Source organism: Phalangium opilio, unplaced genomic scaffold (genome assembly GCF_054372755.1).
Source record: "Phalangium opilio isolate 3A_F unplaced genomic scaffold, DU_Popi_V2 ptg000013l_1, whole genome shotgun sequence".
Taxonomy (NCBI): Eukaryota; Metazoa; Arthropoda; class Arachnida; order Opiliones; family Phalangiidae; genus Phalangium; species Phalangium opilio.
The window spans coordinates 15,992,307-16,010,482 of record NW_028324148.1 but is presented as its reverse complement, the minus strand read 5'-3'; the positions used below and the strand labels follow the sequence as shown (position 1 = coordinate 16,010,482).

At 43.2% G+C, this 18,176-nt stretch overlaps 3 protein-coding genes across 5 annotated transcripts; 1 reads left to right on the top strand and 2 right to left on the bottom strand.

Annotated features, from left to right (window-relative positions):
- Window positions 1-304: 304 nt before the first annotated feature.
- Mtap (Methylthioadenosine phosphorylase) lies at window positions 305-3,484 on the bottom strand. Its single transcript, XM_089864985.1, has 8 exons — window positions 3,232-3,484; window positions 2,972-3,058; window positions 2,760-2,818; window positions 2,025-2,192; window positions 1,413-1,515; window positions 1,180-1,332; window positions 713-799; window positions 305-660 (listed from the first exon to the last, which is right to left on the bottom strand). Exons 1-8 carry the CDS (start codon window positions 3,238-3,240, stop codon window positions 508-510), a joined length of 819 nt encoding a protein of 272 aa, XP_089721111.1. The 5' UTR covers window positions 3,241-3,484; the 3' UTR covers window positions 305-507.
- Window positions 3,485-4,205: 721 nt separating this feature from the next.
- Window positions 4,206-7,309, bottom strand: LOC149709596 (calcyphosin-like protein). Of its 2 annotated transcripts, XM_089864986.1 has the most exons (5): window positions 6,916-7,308; window positions 6,187-6,374; window positions 5,383-5,560; window positions 5,094-5,303; window positions 4,206-4,619 (listed from the first exon to the last, which is right to left on the bottom strand). In XM_089864986.1, the coding sequence occupies exons 2-5, from the start codon at window positions 6,333-6,335 to the stop codon at window positions 4,518-4,520; spliced, it is 639 nt and encodes a 212-aa protein (XP_089721112.1). In that variant the 5' UTR covers window positions 6,336-6,374; window positions 6,916-7,308; the 3' UTR covers window positions 4,206-4,517. The 2 variants fall into 2 exon arrangements, with proteins under 2 accessions (XP_089721112.1, XP_089721113.1); XM_089864987.1 differs by having other exon boundaries at window positions 6,187-7,309.
- A 3,003-nt stretch (window positions 7,310-10,312) lies between these two features.
- LOC149709595 (trafficking protein particle complex subunit 5-like) lies at window positions 10,313-17,903 on the top strand. 2 transcript variants are annotated; one of them, XM_089864983.1, is made up of 7 exons: window positions 10,313-10,465; window positions 10,657-10,745; window positions 10,859-10,985; window positions 16,537-16,597; window positions 17,323-17,382; window positions 17,502-17,566; window positions 17,648-17,903. In XM_089864983.1, exons 1-7 carry the CDS (start codon window positions 10,403-10,405, stop codon window positions 17,744-17,746), a joined length of 564 nt encoding a protein of 187 aa, XP_089721109.1. In that variant the 5' UTR covers window positions 10,313-10,402; the 3' UTR covers window positions 17,747-17,903. The 2 variants fall into 2 exon arrangements, with proteins under 2 accessions (XP_089721109.1, XP_089721108.1); XM_089864982.1 differs by lacking the exons at window positions 10,313-10,465; window positions 10,657-10,745; window positions 16,537-16,597; ... (1 more) ...; window positions 17,502-17,566; window positions 17,648-17,903 and adding an exon at window positions 13,278-16,445.
- The last annotated feature ends 273 nt before the right edge of the window (window positions 17,904-18,176 follow it).

The following is an 18,176-nucleotide window of genomic DNA, read 5'->3' as shown; positions in this document are numbered from 1 at the left end:
TTTTTACAAAATTCGGGCCTTTGACCAGGTTTAAGGTAAGTAGAATTATATTTCTTAGTTGTGAGATAAAAAATAGACCATAAAATTGGTATAAATGTGATGAACAGAAGGCGTTTCAAACGTTTGTCCTAAGCCTTGGTGTCCCAGCCTTTTAGTACTAAGCCTTGGCAATCTAATAGGCTTTATAATTATAATTCTTATTCAAATTATTACTAAACTTGGGTAATTAGGCCTAAATGAAGTTCAACGTGAGTCAAATAGATCTTAGAGATTCTAGGCCTATGTTTCATTAATGAACACAGAATTATTATGGTCTTTCGAAATTGATTTTTATTATTCAGGAAACATTTTAGAAAATTACAAAGTTTAACAAATGAATGGGAATGATTAATAATTTGAAATCGTAATTAAAATAATAATTAGGAATTTAACTTTTTTGGTTTGTAAGGAACATTGGTCTCCGACTGCTGTACCAAATGATTTCAGGGGGCGGGACGAGGGGCGGTTCTATAACATGGTTGAATTTTTGACTTCATCCTTATTGGCTTGTATAGTTTCGGTCCAATCAGCGGCGGCGATTAAGGGAATGGCTTTCTTGATGACTTCCGTCGCCTTATGGCTGTTATTCTTCATGCATTCCAAAACTTTAAGAGTGCTGACCTAAATAATTAACTTTAATATTTCTAATTAATTAAATATAATTAAACTTAACTGCTTCTTCACTTTCATGCCAGCAATCGTAGTCGGTTGTTAAGGCAATTGCCGCGTAACAAAGACCCGCTTCCTTAGCTAGTACAACCTAAGGGTTTTATCGTAACATTAGGAGGTCGAGTGCGCGTTAAGCCTTGGCCCACGCACTATCGTAACGTTAGGTCGTTTTAAGGGACAAATCTAGGTCAAAATGACGCGTCGTCTGCTTCCAAGTTGAACTGTTTCATTCTTTTCGGCTATTCTGAAGCGGACGACGCGTAATTTCGATCGCGCGTTAAGCCTTGGCCCACGCACTATCATAACGTTAGGTCGTTTTAACTGACGAATCTAGGTCAAAATGACGCGTCGTCTGCTTCCGAGTCGAACTGTTTCAATCTTTTCGGCTATTCTGAAGCGGACGACGCGTAATTTTGATAACTGCGCGTTAAGCCTTGGCGCCCGCATCGGGAATAATTGGTGACGCATTACCTCTGGTACCGTTGTCATATTAATGAGGTCGGCTCCCCAGGATCGGAAGAGGTGACTCTCGGCTTTGGTGGAAAACCTGGGTCCCTCGATGGTCAACATGGTGCCCGATTCGTGAAAGGGATAGCCCAGCTCCTTGGCCACGTCCGTCAAAATCTAAATGAAACCCAAATCCTCGTCACCCCCAAAATCCACGTCACCAATGCCGCGATGGCCAGAGATATTGGTGGGCGTACCTTCCTAGTTTTTGAGCAAAAAGGCGTGTGCATTGGGATATGACAAACGCCCTTGGGCGAATTGGGACTCCCGTCGAAGAAAGTGCTCGCTCGCTTTGTAGTCCTTTCGAAAAACAAATTATAGATCCCTATTAAACTGGTCTTACTAATACACCAAGGCTTAAAGCGCGCAAATACGGCTCGTAATGACGCGTCGTCTGCTTAAGGATGATGGGTTTTGGATGCGAAATCGGCCCGCTATAAATGGCGGACGGTCTTCCTCTTTCGTCTGACGTAGACCGTCCGCCATTTTTCCGAATATTCCTCCCCCCATTTCTAGCATCCCTCTGGACCTGAGGCGTTCCACAGTTAGGGTCATACCTGGTCCGCTTCAGAGTTGAAACTATGAAGCAGACGACGCGTTTGTTAGTTAAAAGTAGACCGTCCGCCATTTTCCCGAGTATTCCTCCCCCCATTTCTAGCCTCCCACTGGACCTGAGGCGTCCCACAGTTAGGAAATTAGGGTCATACCTGGTTGAAATTATGAAGCAGACGACGCGTTTGTTAGTCAAAAAACCGGCGCGTTAAGCCTTGGTATCGGGTAACTTCGGGTCACGTGGGTGGACGGATTACCTATCGATAAACTGGTCGATGAAAACCAAGTCGCCCGGATGTTTATCTTCTTTGAGGGAACCGCAAGCGGTCGTTACGACCAAGTGCGTGCAACCCGCTTCTTTCAAGGCCCAAATGTTAGCGCGGTAGTTCACGTTAGTCGGCATCAAGTCGTGCTTGCGACCGTGTCTAAAGTTAAGTAGGCCTTAATCCACCTTATGGTCCCTTTCGCCACCGGAAGTTAGGCTTATCGCGGGATTCGTGGAGGTGAAATTCGTCTGTCGTCTGCTACAAAGGCCAAAAATATGTACTAGCTGTAGCAGACGACAGACGAATTTCTTCCCGTTATTCCCCAGGGAGGGGGGAATTCGTTTATCGTCTGCTACAAAGGCCAAAAATCTGTACTGTAGCAGACGACAGACGAATTTCTTCCCGTTATTCCCCAGGGAGGGGGGAATTCGTTTATCGTCTGCTACAAAGGCCAAAAATCTGTACTGTAGCAGACGACAGACGAATTTCTTCCCGTTATTCCCCAGGGAGGGGGGAATTCGTTTATCGTCTGCTACAAAGGCCAAAAATCTGTACTGTAGTAGACGACAGACGAATTTCTTTCCCCGTTACTCCCCTCCAGCCCCGAGTTAAGCCTAACTTCCGGTGATAGGGAATAAGGTGGATTTGCAACTTTGTAGACGTCAATTTCAACCCGAGGGTTCCTTTAAAGATTGCAAAGAGTGGTTGGTGGGGGGGGGGGGTTACCTGGCCAATAGAACGCAAGGAACTCCCCCGATATTCCCTTCGATTAAAACGTCGCTTGGCTGAAACGGAAATTAGCAGCGCGTCAAAGCGTGATCGAGTGGGCTATGCTTTAGGACTTGGTGGATAAAATCATAGCCCACACGATTACGCGCATCACGACGCAAGCTGCTCAGCGCGGATCGAGTGGGCTATGATAAAATTGACCAACGTACGTTGCCGTAGGGCGTGGTGACGCGTTTTTCCCGTTTATCTTGAAGGACGTCAGGATCGTCCAACCCCGAACCCCCGAGAATGCCGATCTAAAAAGGGATTCGTAGCAGTGGCACACTTATTGAACATATCTTATTTACTTATGGTACTGTCATTGCAAATTAATTTTAAAACCGATAAGGTCTAGTTATTTTATTTATACGGTTAATTAAAATTAGAATTTAATTAAGCAATTGCGCGAATAAAGCCTTTAAACACTTACTTTAACCATGATGCGGGAAATTGTCACGTTATCAGCGAAAGAGTGCGATTTGCCGGTTATCTTCTCAAATGTTACTTACTTATCGCCGGCGCCTACAGCCTACTCAATAACTAAAGGTTATTTCTTCTCGTAGAAAATGTACAGTTTTTTCAGTCTTTCTGTTTAGTTCAGTTCATAACCGAATAATCAAATATTCTGGCGCCAACTTCAAAATAAGTACACTAGGTCCTACCATAAGTTCCTAAGATATGTTCATGTTCCATAAGTTTGTCACTGGTAACTTAGAAACTGGAGCTTGTAATTTTGAAGTGAGTGAGGTTCAGGGTCAGGCTGGGAAATAGCACACTTCCTCTGGTCCAAAACCAGTTTATTAATTGCTTGGACTAGTTTTTTAAATCAAAAAGTGGGGGTTACTGGTCCTCGGGACCAGTTTATTAATTGCAAATCTATTGGAGAACAAAGGCTGGGACCACTCCGGAGACCAGTTAATTATTTCGGGGACTAGAGGGGTCACTGGTCCCAAGGACTAGTTTAAAAAATATCCTTATTTCCCAGCCTGTTCAGGGTAAAGGGAGGGAGGCCTGGGGTGGCGCTGTCAAAGGCTTAGTACAGACTAAATAGGGATTGATAAACTGCAACCTTAACCGACTTTAGTGAGTCAATTCTCACTTGTCTTTCTGGAACTAGCTCGAGCTGTGGAAGTCTCTCAGTAGCATAACGAACTTGAATAGGTAGTGTCATACTTATGAAAGGAACATATCACTTATAAACTTATGCTCCTCCGTAGTGTTTGAGTTGCTTGTCAGGCTTCAGTTGAGTCTACTTTATTTTGAACTCTATATGAAATATCTCGCCATAATTTCGCATTGAGATTGACTATCCAATGATAGCACGTTATTATGATGGTACCCCCCCCCCCGTTACTTGGTAGTCTACGTCAACCAGAGCTCGTAGTACTTGTTGTAATGTTTTGAGAGAGTCAATTTTATTTCGAAATGTTTATTCATTTTTGCTTTTTGAAGAAACGAGTGTGTGTGTGTTGAGAGATGTTTACAATGTAGCTTAATTAACTCGTTAATTATTGTTGACAAATAGTTTACACCAAAACAATGAGTTTTAGGTAAGTTTATTGAGGTGTTGGGGGGTTAGGGGGGAAATGCCCACAGAAATATATACTTTATTTGTTTGTTGTTTGAATATCGAAGTGATGAAATATATATTTTGATTCGGTTTAAATAATTTGAGAAATGTTTGAAGAGGGGGGGGGGCAAGGGTCGGGGCGTGGCTCAGAGTTTCCAAGCCGTCCTCATCATCAGGTCGAAGTATCCGTCTTGGTCAATGGAGGCGCTGACCCCCGCGTAGTAATCCATAAATTCCTCTTTAGTTAACTGTCCGAATTAAAAGTAATTGCGAGAGATTAATCATTAGTGTAAATATTAATTCGAAGATGGGGCCGACCTATCCAAGCTCAGAAGGGGATAATAGAAGAAGGATGACACTCTGTATCTTCTTAACACGATTCTTCCCCTGGCTCAACCCCCCCCCCCCTTTTGTTTGCTCTCCCGCTTATCAAACTTCAGATGGGTAGCTTCGCATGCACCGTGATTGGGTGAACTAACTATAACTGATTTGCTAAATCCTCAGCAATCAACCCATAAACCTTGATTGTCTTGACGTGCGGGACAAAAATCCATGCACAGCGCATGCGCCTTGGCAAATATTTAAGCAGAGTTAATAGAGTAATGATGATGATGGGGAACTATTTACGTTACAATTAACCCGTCCCGCTTTGTGCTTGGTACACTTCTCTCGAAGAAGAGAACTATTATATACTTCTGATAAGCTATAAAAACATTTCTTACGATTCCGTCGGTGACTCCTCCGGATTCGAACTTGGACAAGAACTTGTTGAGTAATTGTTTCTCGGTCAGGACTCCGTTCAAGTAATCGGGGTGATTCCTGACGCTGAAGGAGCTGGTCAAGTCCTCCAAGGTCACCGTCCCGTCTCCCGTTTTGTCCAGTTTGGCGAAGGCCTGCTCGATCAGATTGATTCGATTCTGGGACATTTTAGGCTGAAGAAAAACCCACAAGGCAAACATAAGTCCACCATAATTGTACTTGGTGACTGGGTTCTCGGTCTTGGTGACTTACTCTTATGGATCTGAGGAACTCGTCGTATTTGATGGCCCCGGATCCGTCGGCGTCGAATATTTTGAATATTTCGTCGATTTCCTCGTCGGTCTCTTCCATGCCGATGTCGTGCATTCCTTTTTTAAATTCGTCCAAGGTCAAATCCCCGCTCCCATTGTCGTCCATGATACGGAACAATCTGACAAAGAATAATCATTTCATTAGTAATTAGCCTCGGCCTAATTTGCAATTCAGGACTCGACGCCGTCATAGGGGTTTTTTTCTTAAGGAATTACCAAAAGCCTATAGACATAAACACAAAAAGTACACTTCCCCTAGCTGCCTTTGGCTGTAGATGACGCGTAAACTGAAATAAGCAAACTATACCTCCTCTAATTTAACCCCCTACACTGACTAACCAATCAGGGAAGAGCAGCTTATTGACGTCATAGGTTCATAATAGAAAGTAGTACCAATTCCTTAGATGCCTTTGGTTAACTGTTGACGACGCGTAAATTGAAATAAGCAAACTATACCCTCCTCAAAATGAACCAAAGTAACCAATCAGGGAAGAGCTTCTTGACGTCATAAGTCTATAGAAAGCAGTACGTGATAAGGCTATTCAAATGTTAATTTTTTTGTGCTAGATATTGCATTTGCTGCTTTATAAGCCTATTGACGGGACGGCATGTTCCCTGTGCCGCTGTCGGGAAGGGGGTCGACACTATTCTGGTGGGGGGATGAAGGAGTTCGTATTACACGGGGCGCGAGCTGTGTACTTTTTGGTTTTATATGTATATACGTTTGAAGAAGGTAAGGTGTTACCTTCCCAATCCCATGATTCCAGTGGATCCTCTTCCGAGGCACAAAAGGCGTATCTTTTCGACGGGGTCCTTGGTTTGTTTGGCTTGTCTGGCGGCGTTCTCTTTCATGACGGATTCGTTGCGGGTTTGCGCCGACATTGGTCGAGGCATTTTGCAACTCCCAATGCGCTTTTCGCTTATTATATATATCTGCAAGAATACCGTGCCAGGTGGTAAGACTAGTCTTTACATAGCGCGCTTAAACGAAGTGGGATTTGTGAAACACGGTGTCCGCTTCGTTAAACTTGTCCTTGAAATGAACGGGACAGTGCAGCTACGTCAGCGCTAGCTAATCTAGTTACAGGTTGGGTCGATCATTAAACACACACACACACACCTATCCTCAACAAGTGTTTCGCCAAGTTAGTCAAGATGGTACGCCGTTAAATCGTGTTAAATTTGACAATAAAGCCTCTTCAAATTTAAGCTGATTTTGTCAAGCTCGTAGAACTAAGGGGAAATTAAGTTTGGTCGACTTTCTCTCGAGAATGTCACGTGATTCCTGGAATTACGCGATTAAGTAATATTCCATTCTACCAAATCACGAAAATACCAGCGGGTCTTTTTTCTAAGCAAATTTCGCCTTGACTAGTTTATATTATTATCAAGTCGTATGAGGCAGGTTAAAGCCGAAAAACGGCCATACACGCACCAACTTATCAAATGTCACTTAAGTGTCCATAAAACTCACCACCAATTTAAAGTTGTTCGCGATGAAGTATCCGTAATTAGGTAGGTATTTAGAACATTTCAGAGGTGTTTTCAAGCCGTGTGACGTCTCATGTTCTATCTCCCTGTTTTTCTGCAATTTTCCCACGCTAGGAATTTCTCTCCTTTCTGCTATATGTCGCCTGTAACGACGTGTTTCGTAATGATCGCCAAGTTTCGGGGACTGACCCCCGCCGCCGCTGCTTTGAAGGGATTTAAATGTTTGGACTCCTGTTGCTTTGGCAACGCTCTACTTTTCGACCGTTCGGCTTTGGCGCTCGCACGCGAGCCACCTCTGTCCGAAAACACGCTGTCGGCTCGCGCCGCCTGCTACTACAAGCTTTTACTTACGACATACGCCTTTAGGAGAGCCCATTACAACCGTACGTCTGCCTAACTAACACTGTAAGCTGGCTGCTGGCATCGAGCTCCACGCTATCGTCAAAGCAAAAAGTCCGTATGTCATTCGGGGCTGAAACCTTATCATAAGTTCGTGAGATATGCTCCCCATAAGTTTGTTAATCTCTGGTTACAAACTGGAGCTTGTCACGAAGCGAGTGAGGTAGGTCATAGATTCAGGGTAAAGCGAGGGAGGCCTGGGTGAGTGGGGCGCTGTGGTCAAAGGGGGCTTAGTAATGCAGACTAAATGGGAGTGCCTAGATTGAAGTCCTGCTAAATTAACCAACACCGAGTGTACTTAGGACTTCAATTCTCGCTTGAACTATCTCGAGATGAAAGTCTCCTCTAGCATTTCGAATTATAGGTAGTGTCATACTTATGGAAGGAACATATCACTTATAAACTTATGATGTTATCAATATATTGAGAGTCGTTAGTTTTCCACGATTGTTCTTTACGCCGCGAATTAAGACATAGTTGGTCGTTCATTTCCCAATTTGAGCAAACTGCATCGTGGGTGTTGGTTGACCTTTGGAAAATGAGGGTTCATTGGAAGTTGCGTGTTTGGTTGAGTTCCTCTCGAGGTTGGGACAGAGAAGGCCAACCCCTAGCTAGCCAGCTGTTATAAGAACGTGGTCTTTAATCTTCATTCCTCCATTATTACGTAGGTGGGGGTACCGTTGTAAGTTAGTAGGGACCGCGTGAGAGTTAATGTAGTTACGCCCAATTGGCTGGTAATCCTTAAATATCGATTGAATTTATCTAGATGTTGTTGTTGTCGATATGTTAACTTTTAAGACTATACCTCACTTTTCACTTATTCATTTCAATTTTGCAACAAAAAAAAAACACTATTATTTAAAGTGCGCGTGAAACCATCCACCATAAGTTTATAAGATGTGTTTCTTCCATAAGTATGACACTACCTATACTTCATAATGCTCGAGGGAGAACGACGGAAGCGAGTCAATTGAAGTTCTACACTCTGCAGTAAAATTTGCAGGACCAAGTTCCATCTAGTTCCTATTTAGTCTGCATTACTAAGCGCCCCTTTGACAGCAGCGCCCCACTCACCAGGCGTCCCTCGCTTTACCCTGAATCTATGACCTATACCTCACTCACTTCATTACAAGCTCCAGTTTGTAACCAGACATTACAAACTTATGGATGGCCAACATATCTTATCAGCTTATGTCGTACCCTCCCTTTACGGAGTGTACGGGAGAGAGAGAGCTTTTAAACAGGGGGTTTAGCCCACGCCCACTCGTCTCTTTGTATCGCGTCCTTTTTAGTTGGATGAGTGAAAAATCAAAAGCACGTCTCGATGTCAATGGGACATACGCTTACTTTTTCGTCTAATTAAATTTAGGTGCTACATAAAAAGGGTGTGGCCATTGCTACCTACGTTTTAATAAAGAAACTAATTAAACGTGAAAGATAAAGGTCTACGGAAATGTCCTAATTCCTTCTTTTGTTGAAAAGACGATCACTTCGCAGGCTCATAACTCTGGTTCTATTGGAGATACGGGCATGGCCTTCGAGTATGTCATAGTCCTATTTGCCCCCCATCTAACCATACCAAAAACTTAGGGCTACGACAAACAGGGGCCGAGATATTAAGGAAAATGTTCGTCATCTAATGGTATCGTCTCACTTATTCTTATTATTTTATTTATGATTTTTCACACTAAACTTTTAGGCTTGTAACTCTGGTTCTACTAGAGATAGGGGGATGTCCTTTGAGTATGTCATAGTCCAATTTGTCCCCCGTCTAACCATACTTAAAACGTGGGGATCGAGTAAACAGGGGCCGAGTATAAAAGAAATTAAAACAAAAGCTCGATATTTAACATGGGAGCTAGTTCCGCGGGCTCATAGTATTCCTTTAAGAATGGGACATTAATTATTGTGATTGATCGTTTTATCTTTTGATAAAATGCCCAGAAATGAGTAATTTTACAACAAAAAAATTTATTGAACTCGGGTCATTCAACCCGCTGCGTTATGGACTTAATAACTACGACTCTACGAGGTATCTAGGCCTAAGATAGGGGATGACCTATTTCGAAACCACGCCCCCTAGATTATCAATATATCTTTAAAAGGTGTATTACAAGCGGCAAAAGTTTCTTTGAAAGTACGCGTAGCTAGAGAAATCCTACCTCAAGGAGTAAAAGTACTTGGTTTCCAACTCCGATGGCAATGCACCAAACCGCGTTTCATCCTAGACACTTCGAGCTCAAGGATTTAATTTGAGTTCTTCAATTTCTTCTTTGGATTGTGATTAATTTTCGTAAGACATCATATGCTAGCTAATCTGAACATGACGCCGGTTGCGCACGACGGGGGTCCAACTGTTGCTCCTAGACAGAGCGTGTATTATCCAATAAGCGATCATCGATTGAATATTTCCAAGGAAAGGACCCTCCCCCTTCTCCCCCCTCCTTATAAGAAAACGATTAGGTACGAGGGGCCAAGCTTGTCTCTATAGAAACCAAATGATAAACAAAACTGAACTGACATTCAACACAAACACCCAAGAAAGTCAATCTGTTGTTTGATTTATTTGCCTAGTCAAATCCATAGCGAAATAATTCTACACACAGATAAGACTAGAAGTAAATCACACTTTGTTTGTAGGGTTTGTTGTTTAAGATTTCACACACGTCACGTGACACATCCTAGACACGCCTCCCATGTACACGTACCCGTTCCAAAACGTTGCGAAATAGACTTCGAAAACTATTTAAATTATAAAACTATCCACTCTCTAAATTGGTCAAACCTTTTTTAGTATACAAGAATACGTTGAAACGCACGGTACGCACCTTTCAGTAACGTTTTATGGCATTTGGATCCTTAGAACATAAGATATTGGACAAAATTCCTACTTCCTTCCTTGAAACCACGTGTTAACAATAATTTTAAATTTCCCGCCGATAATTCGACGCTGCGCGCGATCGAGTTGGCCGTGAAAGTTTCGAGTCCATCCTCTGTTCTTTCGTCTATGGTCACTTAAGTTGTTTGTCTTAAAAGTAACGCCAGTAGTAAATATTTTGACTTGATATAGCATGGCCGCCAACAGGCTAAGAAATAGTATTTTGGAAAAACCGCTCAGCAAAGGGAAATCGGAGGTAAGCGCAATTAAAATTAATTATTTAAATTATAAATTAGAACCCAAATTTAGTTATTTCACTGAAGGAATCGAGTTTATTTTGGGTTTTAGAGATTTTATTCGTTAAGCCTTGGCCATTAAAATCAATACACCCCAATGGGATTTGACGGAGAAAATCGAGATTAAAATGTATTTATTCGATTTTTGAAGGTTCATGTCAGCGCTTTCGCTTTGGTCTTCTCCGAATTGGTTCAATATTGTCAAAATCGTGTCAATTCTGTCCCGGAGTTACAAAAGAAGTAAGTTTTTATTTATAATCTTACTACCAATGTTAGCGTTAGTGTTAGGGGATGTGTGTTGTGTTGATTAAGGGTTTCTAATGTAAGTGAAATTCATTATTTGTCATTGAAAGGTTGTCAACGTTGGGATATCACGTGGGGGAACGAATAACCGACGTCTTGGTGTTCCGGGAACGAAGCAGTAAAAGGGAAACCAAAATATTTCAAATTCTTCTCTTCGTCAAAATAACACTTTGGAAGGTAGGAAGTTCTTATTTATTTTCTCCAATCTTTGCTAAATAACGGCCAACTCGATCACGCTTCGGCCCTCCAATCCGCCTCAAAACGCGTCTCATACATTTTAAAATCCCAAAAATTAAGAGTCCAGTCTTTGATAAATAACAGCCAACTCGATCACGCTTTGGGCCGTCCAATCGGCCTCAAAAGGTGTCTCGTACATTTAAAATAAAAACCCAAACATTAAAATAGTGGTCTTTGATAAATAACGGCCAACTCGATCACGTTTGGCCTTTCAATCCGCCTCAAAATGCGTCTCAGCACATTTAAAAATCCAAAAATTAAAAGGGTCATCTTTGATCTATAACAGCCAACTCGATCGCGCTTTGGCCTTCCAATCGGCCTCAAAACTTGTATCCTACATTTTAAAAAACCCAAAAATTAAAAGGGTCATCTTTGATCTATAACAGCCAACTCGATCGCGCTTTGGCCGTCCAATCGGCCTCAAAACTTGTATCAGTACATTTAAAAAAAACCCCAAAAGAGTCAGCTTTGATAAATAACAGCCAACTCTATCACGCTTTGGGTGGTCCAATCCGCCTCAAACACCGCGTATCTTACAGTAGTTTAAAAAAAACCCAAAAATTAAAAGAGTCGTCTTTGATAAATAACAGCAAACTCGATCACGCTTTGGCCTTCCAATCTGCTTCAAAACGCGGCGTATCACACATTTTATTTAACCCAAAAATTAAACAAGGCGAGTCTATGGGATGGGAGGAACACAGTTTTTTTGGCCCTTAATTTGAAACTAGTGATTCAAATTTCTTGAAATTTTGAGGAGACATGTAGAATAAGGGTTGTTATTTCTGTGTAAAGTTTCAAAAGTTAATCTTTTGTAGTTTTTTTGTAAAAAAATTAAAACGGAAATCAGTCATAAATAACTTGGGACTTGGTCTTGAAAGCGCTCCCTACGTTAATCAAGGCCTGTGCCCATCGGAGTTAATTTCAATAGGGGGCGATTTTTAAGAAACGCGACTTTTCTCTCTTTTACCGCGAGATGGCGTTGCGAGCCGAAGCGAAATAAGGGAACGTCTATTAATTTGGTAATGATAAGGGGGGTCATCCATAAATATATAAATGCTTAGAAACCAGGCGAATTGAATTTTTAAATGATGAAAGAAAATCATTTTAATGAAAGAAACTAAGCGTAAAAATTGCAATTTGGAAATCTTTTTTAGCCTAGAATTTTTTAAAATCAATTATCATATTTGAATTTAAAATTATAGCTTAGGCATTAATTAGCGAAGCCGATATTTGCCGCCGCCGCCGCTCTACCAAGGCGCGAAAACGAACATTTCAAATTCCTTAAGTTCGCCTAATAGCGCTCTCGGGTGAGAGAATTCGGCAACTCAAATTGCTAAACGAAAAATAAAAATGTGCGCCGCGCACGGGCCTTGATTAACGTAGGCAGCGGTGCAAACGGTTTAAACGTGTTTTCTACGGTTTCATTGGTTCGAATCTCTTGAAATTTTAGGAAGAGACTTATTGTAGGGTTTTAAATGATCGTGCAAAGTTTAAAAAAAAAGAAATAGTTCTTTGGGGCCGAGTAATTATGCAAAACGTTCACAAACATAGCCCTCTCTGTAGGAGTAGCATTACACTAAACTTTGTAGGCTCATAACTCTGGTTCTATTAGAGATACGGGGATGTCCTTTGAGTATGTTATAGCCCAATTTGCCCCCCATCTAACCATACTAAAAACTTGGGGCTACGACAAACAGGGACCGAGTACTTAAGCAAAACGTAAAGAAACATAGCCCCCTCCATAGGAAAAGCATTACACCCAACTGAAGACTTTCCAACAGATCGGCTTCGATACAGCCGTCCATCAAATTAATACCCAAACTCGCAATCTAACCGAGGGTGAATTCTTTGACAAATACCAGTCAATATTCCAAGGAACCGGAAGGAATAGCGCGTGTAGCCAAAGCGTGATCGAGTGGGTTGTGGGTAAATTGAGCTTGGGGGTCGAACGGTGTCTTTACTGTAAAATAGACGAAAAATAGACGTATTTTGGCGCCGCGTTAACTTAAAATCCAACGCGTTTGCCGCCGCTTAAAGGAGTTCTTAGCGTAGAAGCCTTGCTTAGAAAGAAAGAAAGGCGACTATTCAAATCCATACACTACGAAACGTTAATTGTTAATTGTTAATTATTAATCATTAAAATGAAAGTTAATTGAGGAATTATGAGCAAATAACTGAGAGAGACCGAGTGTATTGATTTGTGAGTGAATATTTGCCTTTCTTTCTTTACAGTTTTGATAAAAGAAAAGCAAAGGTTTGCGGCAAAATGGGTTTTTGTTGTTGCGTCCCCGGATGTGTCAGCTACAGATGCAAAAAACCCAAAGAGATGAACGTCAAGTACTTCCCATTACCCACAAACGAAGTCTTGAGAAAAATCTGGTTAACGAACATGCGCGGAACCAATTTCGAGTTCTTCCCCAACGCCAAATCCCCTCACGTTTGTTCGCTTCATTTCGAGAACGAGGCCTTCGCCGGCAATCGCCAATCATACACGAGCAAACTGAAACGCAAGGCCATTCCCACTAAATTCAAATGGCCCGTCAAGTACACCCAACCCGTGCTCAAGTACGACTCCGACAGTCGCGAGTTGATCAACAGTCTCTTGGAAAAGAGAACCCCGCAACCCAATGAGAATTCTTCCCAACCCCCACCACCAACGTTGCCTGTTGACGTCACTCAGGGACACGATTCGGCTTCCAATGATAATAATGGTAGTAGCGATCCCCTCGAGGGTGAGGATGACGAGGACTCTAAGGAGGACCTACTGGACAAACTGATCAACGTTCCCGTGCGCAATTACGCCCCCCTCAAGACCTACTCTCGCCTCAAGAATGACAAAGATTCATTGACGCGTCCCGATAAGGATAGTCGTTCCTCCTTGGGGACGGACGTCGTTGACGCGTCATCTGGGTTCTCCGTTACAAAGGTTGATGGTGGTAATGGAACTACTGCCGCGGCGTACATTCCCGTGATTAACGCTAAAGGAAGAGCCACCGCGTCTGGATCAGTTCTTAAGGATGACCAGAAAGGACAAGCCTCATCTGGATCAGTTCTTAAGGATGACCAGAAAGGACAAGCCTCATCTGGATCAGTTGTCAAGGTTGACAAGAAGGGACAAGTCGCATCTGGATCAGTTGCCAAGGTTGACCAGAAGGGACAAGTGGCATCTGGATCAGTTGCCAAGGTTGACCAGAAGGGACAAGTCGCATCTGGATCCGGTCCTAAGGTTGACCGGAAAGGACAACCCGCATCTGGATCAGTTGCCAAGGTTGACCAGAAGGGACAAGTCGCATCTGGATCCGGTCTTAAGGTTGACCACAAAGGACAAGCCGCATCTGGATCAGTTGCTAAGGTTGACCAGAAAGGACAACGCGCTTCTGGATCAGTTGCTAAGGTTGATAGAAAAGGAACAAGTAGAACAGTCGGGAACCAAGCATCGGATGATCATAAGGCAAAGCAGGAAGTCCGTAAAAACCAGCAGGAGTCCATTGATGAAAGTCTGGAGGAAAATTTCGATATCAACGACTACCTTCAATGCACCTTGGACGAGAACCCGAGGGTGGAAGGGGCCATCAACGTGGAAAGAACGGAAGCCGACGAAGAAGACGACATCGAAGACGTCAATCAGTTCTTGCAATGCGAATATCACGAAGAAAACTCGACAACGAATAATCACCACCACCATCCAGATGAGGACAAAGAAGCCCCCGAAGCGTTCTCTTGTTTGCAAGCCAACTTCCAAGACGAATACCAAGCTCAATGCGACGAATTCTCCCTGATGCAAAAAACCCTCAACGAAAACCAAGGACATTTGCCCCAAAACCAAACCGTGCGCAGGCCAAGTCTTAGCGGGATTTTCAAGTCCGGACCCAGTACGCTTGAACCCAGTAGTACTTTGAACGCGGAACCGGAACTGCAGGTACCATCGTCGTCGCAACAAAGAATGCAGCGTCGCCAACGCGCCACGCGGATAACGATAGAACCTCGGCCAAGGCTTAACTCCCCTGGCAAAAGCTTAGCCTTGGCGACGCGAGACGAAGTCCTAACGACGTACGTTCGTCAGGATAAGACTTCGGACACGCCCCTGGTCAAAATAATACGCGAACCCAGGAAACGCGTACCTACAATCAAGGACAGTGTTGAGGTCCAGGAGGGCGACAACGTACCCCCCGAGAAATATCGTTGCTTGCAAACTAAACCAGCACATGCAACCGCAATTGCCAAAATCAATCGGATTTACGTGAAAAGCGAAAATGAGTCAAATTCCGTTGCGCATTTTGAGACGACGGAAAAATCGAAAACGGACCTTAAAGTTTGTCGCAGCAGCAGTGACGAGTCCTCGAGTAGTGTTTCTTCGGACACTGATGACCCCCAGTTGTCCACGGATGGCGATGACGAGGACACGAACGACGAATCCACTTTTAAGATGGAGTACGAGAATGGACCTTCGAACTTGCGGTTCTACCGAGCGACCGACATAAATTACTACACCGGCTTCGAATCCTTCAAGCACTTGATGACCTTTTACGAAATGTTAACGGACGAAACGGACGAGGCCCTGGAAGCCAACCGGGATGGTGACCTCGAGTTTAAGAAGCTACTGAGGATCGAGGAGTTGATGATGGTCCTAACGCGACTACGACTGAACCCGAACGAAAAAGTCCTGGGCGATTTATTCGGGGTTTACGACGCCTACGTCACCAAGGTCCTTAAAACGTGGATTCCCTTCTTAGCCCGGAAACTGACGTATCTTCCGATGTGGCCCAGTCGGGCGGAAGTGGACCGCACCACGCCGAAGATTATCTTGGAAACGTACCCTCACCTTCGCGTCCTGGTGGATTGCGTCGAGTTTTTAGTGGAAGACGAAGTAGACCCTGGTGTCCCTGTTAAGCCCAAGGTGCTTTTGAAAGCGGTGGTGGGCGTGTCCCCCGTCGGTCGCGTTGTCCGCTACAGCAGTGTCTTCCGCGGTGACCGGACTACCCTGGAGGGTTTGGTCCTCGAATCGGGAATTTTGGACGCTTTGGACGAAGGCGATTTGATTCTATCGGGACATACTTTTAACAATCTGAAGGCGGAGTTGGACGCTCGCAACGTGTCCCTCTCCGTCCCCGCGTTTCTAAGTGTCCCCGATGAGCTTCTGCCCAAAATTGACCACTTGGGTGTGGACGAAATTATGAAGTTGCATTTGCGAAAGAGTTTAAAGAAACTGCGCGAGTTTAAGATTTTTAGCCGCGAAGTGGCCATCCCCTCGACTTTGACCCCCATGTCCGATTACATCTTCATCGTCTGCTGTTATTTGGCCAATTTTATGACGCAAACTTTGTCCTGATTTAAATTATAAGCCCACATTGAACCATTCTTCATCTTCCCAATAAAACTTTCCTGTTATTTATATTTCAAGTTGTTGAGTTTGAATTTGTAGAAATGTAGATTGCACAATTCGGATTGCGTTTCGGCAATGACAACAGTTTTTGCTTTGCGTTTTTTGCAGGCGCTGTTTGGTCGAGAGGCGCCCGGAGAAATCGAAAGAGCCAATGATGACGAGAGAGTTTGTATCCTTTTATATTATCTCGTACTATTTTCCCAACCCAGGACTCTAGTAGAACCAGTTATAAAAGGCTAGGGTGTAAATAAGCCCATGTTAATCCTACGTATAGAGGATGTTTATGAACATTTACTCATGTCCTGATTATTGTAGCCCCGAGTCTTTAATATGGTTGGACGGGGGGGGGCAAATTGGACTATAACATACTCAAAGGACATCTCCGTATCTCTACTAGAAACAGAGTTACGAGACTCCAAAGTATAGTGTAACGCTATTCCTATGGAGGGGGGTTTGATTGTTTACGTTTTGCTTAATTACTCGGCCCCTGTGTGTCGTAGCCTAAGTTTTAGTATGGTTAGATGGGGGACAAATTGGGCTATAACATACTCAAAGGACATCCCCGAATCTCTAATAGAACCAGAGTTACGAGCCTGCAAAGTATAGTCTAATGCTATTCCTATGGAGGGGGTTGTTAGTTTACGTTTTGCTTAATTACTCGGCCCCTGTTTGTCTTAATCCCAATTCTACAGTATGGTTGGATGGGGGACAAATTGGGCTATAACATACTCAAAGGACATCCCCGTATCTCTAGTAGAAACAGAGTTAAAAGGTGTCGCGTTAATAAGCGGACGGGTGTTAATCCTATGGAGTTCTGACATATCCGGAAATTGGGTGACAAGAAATGGTTTTACAGTGAAACTGTGTTCCTTAATATTAAGTATTTGAATGAAGATTACATCAAAGATGAAGATATTCTGGTGAACAGATTCATATCCATTCCTAAAGACAAAGGTATATTCTTTATATTCAAGGGACTGTAACATGAGTTACTCTTTAAAGTCCAAGCGGTCCGCCGACAATTTTACGGACCCTTTAAAGGAATGGGCCAATTTCTTTGTGTGGTCATTTAGGTAACCTGAACTGCGCGGCCTTCGTGGCAGGCATCATCGAAGCTGTTCTGGTCGGATGTGGATTCGTAAGCCTAACTATATGTCTTTGTAGTATTAAATTGTGTTGGGTGTGAATATTGTGTCTTTTGGGGGGATGGGACGCGTAGCCAGCCAAGGTGACTGCTCATTGGCACGAAGGGACGACATTCAGCATTCGATTTGACGATTCCGTCATCTCCAGGATTAAGGCCATGGAAAATAGATAGAAACAGCAGCACCACGCTCCTTCTTCTTACGCTACTCCGTCGAGTTTACCAATGTAATTCCCTCTCCCTTTTTCTTACGGTTTTTTTTTTTGAACAAAAACAAATATTATTTATAATTAAGTCTTTTATGAATTAAATTCGAAGATTTAACTAATTATTAAGTCCGAATTTCATAGGAAAATCTTTGTGGGGATTTTAGGCTTCAACAGGGGAAAACATTTGTGGGGAATTGACGCTTCAATGGGGAAAATATTGGTGAGGAATTTAGGCTTCAATGGGGAAAATATTGGTGGGGAATTTCGGCTTCAAAGGGAAAAATCTGAGGGAATTTCGGCTTCAAAGGGAAAAATCTGAGGGAATTTCGGCTTCAAAGGGAAAAATCTGAGGGAATTTCGGCTTCAAAGCGAAAAATCTGAGGGAATTTCGGCTT

Excerpts from the sequence above, each read along its gene's own strand:
- Mtap (XM_089864985.1), bottom strand. Across the intron at positions 1,333-1,412 it reads TTTGCTCAAAAACTAGGAAG|ATTTTGACGGACGTGGCCAA; the intron begins GTACGCCCACCA and ends GGTTTCATTTAG. Across the intron at positions 661-712 it reads GGCATGAAAGTGAAGAAGCA|GTCAGCACTCTTAAAGTTTT; the intron begins GTTAAGTTTAAT and ends TTAATTATTTAG.
- LOC149709596 (XM_089864987.1), bottom strand. The coding sequence starts at position 6,335 with ATGCCTCGACCAATGTCGGCGCAAACCCGCAACGAATCCGTCATGAAA. Across the intron at positions 5,561-6,186 it reads GGAATCATGGGATTGGGAAG|ATTGTTCCGTATCATGGACG; the intron begins GTAACACCTTAC and ends ATTCTTTGTCAG. Across the intron at positions 5,304-5,382 it reads AGTTCCTCAGATCCATAAGA|CCTAAAATGTCCCAGAATCG; the intron begins GTAAGTCACCAA and ends GTTTTTCTTCAG.
- LOC149709595 (XM_089864982.1), top strand. The coding sequence starts at position 13,312 with ATGGGTTTTTGTTGTTGCGTCCCCGGATGTGTCAGCTACAGATGCAAA.